This window comes from Octopus bimaculoides, chromosome 15 (assembly GCF_001194135.2).
Source record: "Octopus bimaculoides isolate UCB-OBI-ISO-001 chromosome 15, ASM119413v2, whole genome shotgun sequence".
NCBI lineage: Eukaryota > Metazoa > Mollusca > Cephalopoda > Octopoda > Octopodidae > Octopus > Octopus bimaculoides.
This window is the reverse complement of record NC_068995.1, coordinates 39,276,586-39,279,001: the sequence shown is the minus strand read 5'-3', so window position 1 is coordinate 39,279,001 and position 2,416 is coordinate 39,276,586. Positions and strand designations below refer to the sequence as shown.

At 35.0% G+C, this 2,416-nt stretch overlaps 1 protein-coding gene across 1 annotated transcript in view; it reads left to right on the top strand.

Annotated features, from left to right (window-relative positions):
* Positions 1–2,416, top strand: part of LOC106873511 (epithelial cell-transforming sequence 2 oncogene-like) — a 113,793-nt gene that overhangs the window by 7,324 nt on the left and 104,053 nt on the right. The window contains exons 2-3 of the mRNA XM_014920897.2: positions 1,228–1,300; positions 1,458–1,685. Coding sequence (XP_014776383.1) covers positions 1,482–1,685 — 204 coding nt within the window. The 5' untranslated portion in view covers positions 1,228–1,300; positions 1,458–1,481. The remainder of the gene's footprint in view (positions 1–1,227; positions 1,301–1,457; positions 1,686–2,416) is intronic.

Below are 2,416 nucleotides of genomic sequence, written 5' to 3'. Positions count from 1 at the left end.
TGTGCGTGTGTGTATGTGTACATATATATATATATATATATTTATATAACGGGCACACACACATACCTGTATATGTATTTATGTATATAAGTACGTATAGAAAGACAGTGAAAGAGAGAAAGAAACAGACAGAGAGATAGAGAAGGACTGTTGTCTAAATAATGTCTTCTACTCCACAATTTATTCTGTCCAGTTCACTAGAGGTAGTAGGCAGCAACACGATTTTAGTTCATATTGACTTATACTTCTATGTCAATATGTTGCATATTTACGTATAATGCGTCTTACTGCTTCATTTTGTCATCGATACCCTGAAATAGCTGTAAAGCATGACCATGGATTCTCTTTGTTCTCAATTGCATTTTCGATTGTGCTATCCTTGTGTATCTACATATTTGTGAAGAACAACTATTCACCATCTTCATTCCTTTTGGTTAATTCTATTTGTGTAAATTATTTATAAATAATTGTGTAAATCATTTATAAATGCTATGATGGCTTAAGCAAATACTTTTATCTTTATTTTCATGAGCTACATCGATGAGTTTTTTTATAGATAGATTACTCTTGTTGTTCATCTAAGTCTTCGGTGATTAGGACGTTGAATATTAGGAAATAGATCTGATTTAGAGCACTAATCTTATCCTTATCAATTATACGCACTTCGACGTATTCTCATCCATTACACGCACGCAGTCACACACACATACACGCAGTTATGTTGCAAACCTCACAAATTGTATTAAGCGATTTGATTTCTGCAGCTTTCTATATATACGTATGTATATATGAAAAGGTTTTCCTCTGTGTATATGAACCTAATATATCATACACAACGTGAATTTTGTATCGTATTACTTAACGTGTATGACAGATATGTTCCTATAATGCCACAAATGAACTTTACCTTTTATTATTGTTCATATTTCACCTATTTTCATTCGATATCCAATAAAAATCATTATTTCTCTCTGTGTTATATATCTAATTGTCGGAAGAAAAATGTGTCAAAGCTTTTGGTATTGCTATTTCGTCCATTAAGCGATGATTCAACAGGTTTATGACCAAAAGTATTCCAGATGTATTCTAATATACAAATCTCTTGGGTACATTCATAACAACAGTATTGCATTTGTAATTCTTCCGTTTCCTGAATGTTTGATCAAATTTGGGTGCTATATAAGAATTCACTCTATTACGCAGTAACTATCTTTTCGGTGGTTTCAGGGTGTGATGTTTAATACTCAATTTTACGTGTACGAAACTCACTGAAATCTCTGAATACCAAACATTTGCTACGGTGAGTACTTCATATGCCCTTATTAAAATAATTTATTTGATTACATGTCAATCATGGAACTTTGTTTGAGAATAAGATACAAGATTTAAGCTCTAAACAACTAGTTTATTTCATAAGTTTGTAATGTCTTAAATGCTATTTTTCGTCTTTGAATTAGATACTTGAAGTTTAGCCAGTCACGATGGAATATACAACATCATTAAAAAAAGACAAAATCTTCACACCCACTCCGAAGATGCTACTAACTGTAGACGATTCTAATATCTTCCGAACTGCCACATTGAAAAGTAAACGGTCTACAATTTCGAAAAGTTGGAACCCAAATCTTTCGAAGACGCAGCACAGTTGTTGGTCTCCTTTGATGCAGAGACCGATGGGACAACAAGTATGTTATATTTTCGTTATAAACTTTTAGCACAAGGTCTACAGATTTGGGAGTGTGGGGTGGTAAGTCGATTACATAGACCCTAGTGCTCAACTGGCCCTTATTTTAACGTCCTCGAAGGGATGAATAGCAAAGTTGGGCTTGGCAGAATTCGAGCTCGAACGTGAAGTAGCACGAAATGCCACTACGCATATTATTCGGCATTCTAACGATTCTGCCCAGCCCGTACCAATTATCTTCGCTAAACTAGTCATAACAATTCACTTTCGAAATAGTAATTTTAGCAAAATAATCTATTTATGTGAAGTGGAGACAAATTTATTGTGGAATTATCGTTGTTTGATTTGGCTAAGATCAGCCGTGGGTAAGAAAACTTTATGTACTTTTGGGTTATAAGTCCGAATCTCGACTTTGCCACTACTTATGTATACAGTCGATCAAATAAGTAGCTGTGAAATACTGGAGCAGATTAAATTGCAGTTTTATGCCTCTGTTGGAAATAATCATTAAATCTTAGAGAATGTGTTGGTGCATAACGGGAAAAAGTCAACGTAGGCGCAGAAGTGGCTTTCTGGTAACAAGTTTGCTTCCTTACCACACAGTTCCAGGTTCATTCCCACAGCATGACTCCTTGAGCGAGTGTTTTCTACTATAGACTCGGGACGACCAACGCCTTGGGAGAGCATCTGGAAGAGGGAAACTGAAAGAAGCCCGCCGTGTACATATATATA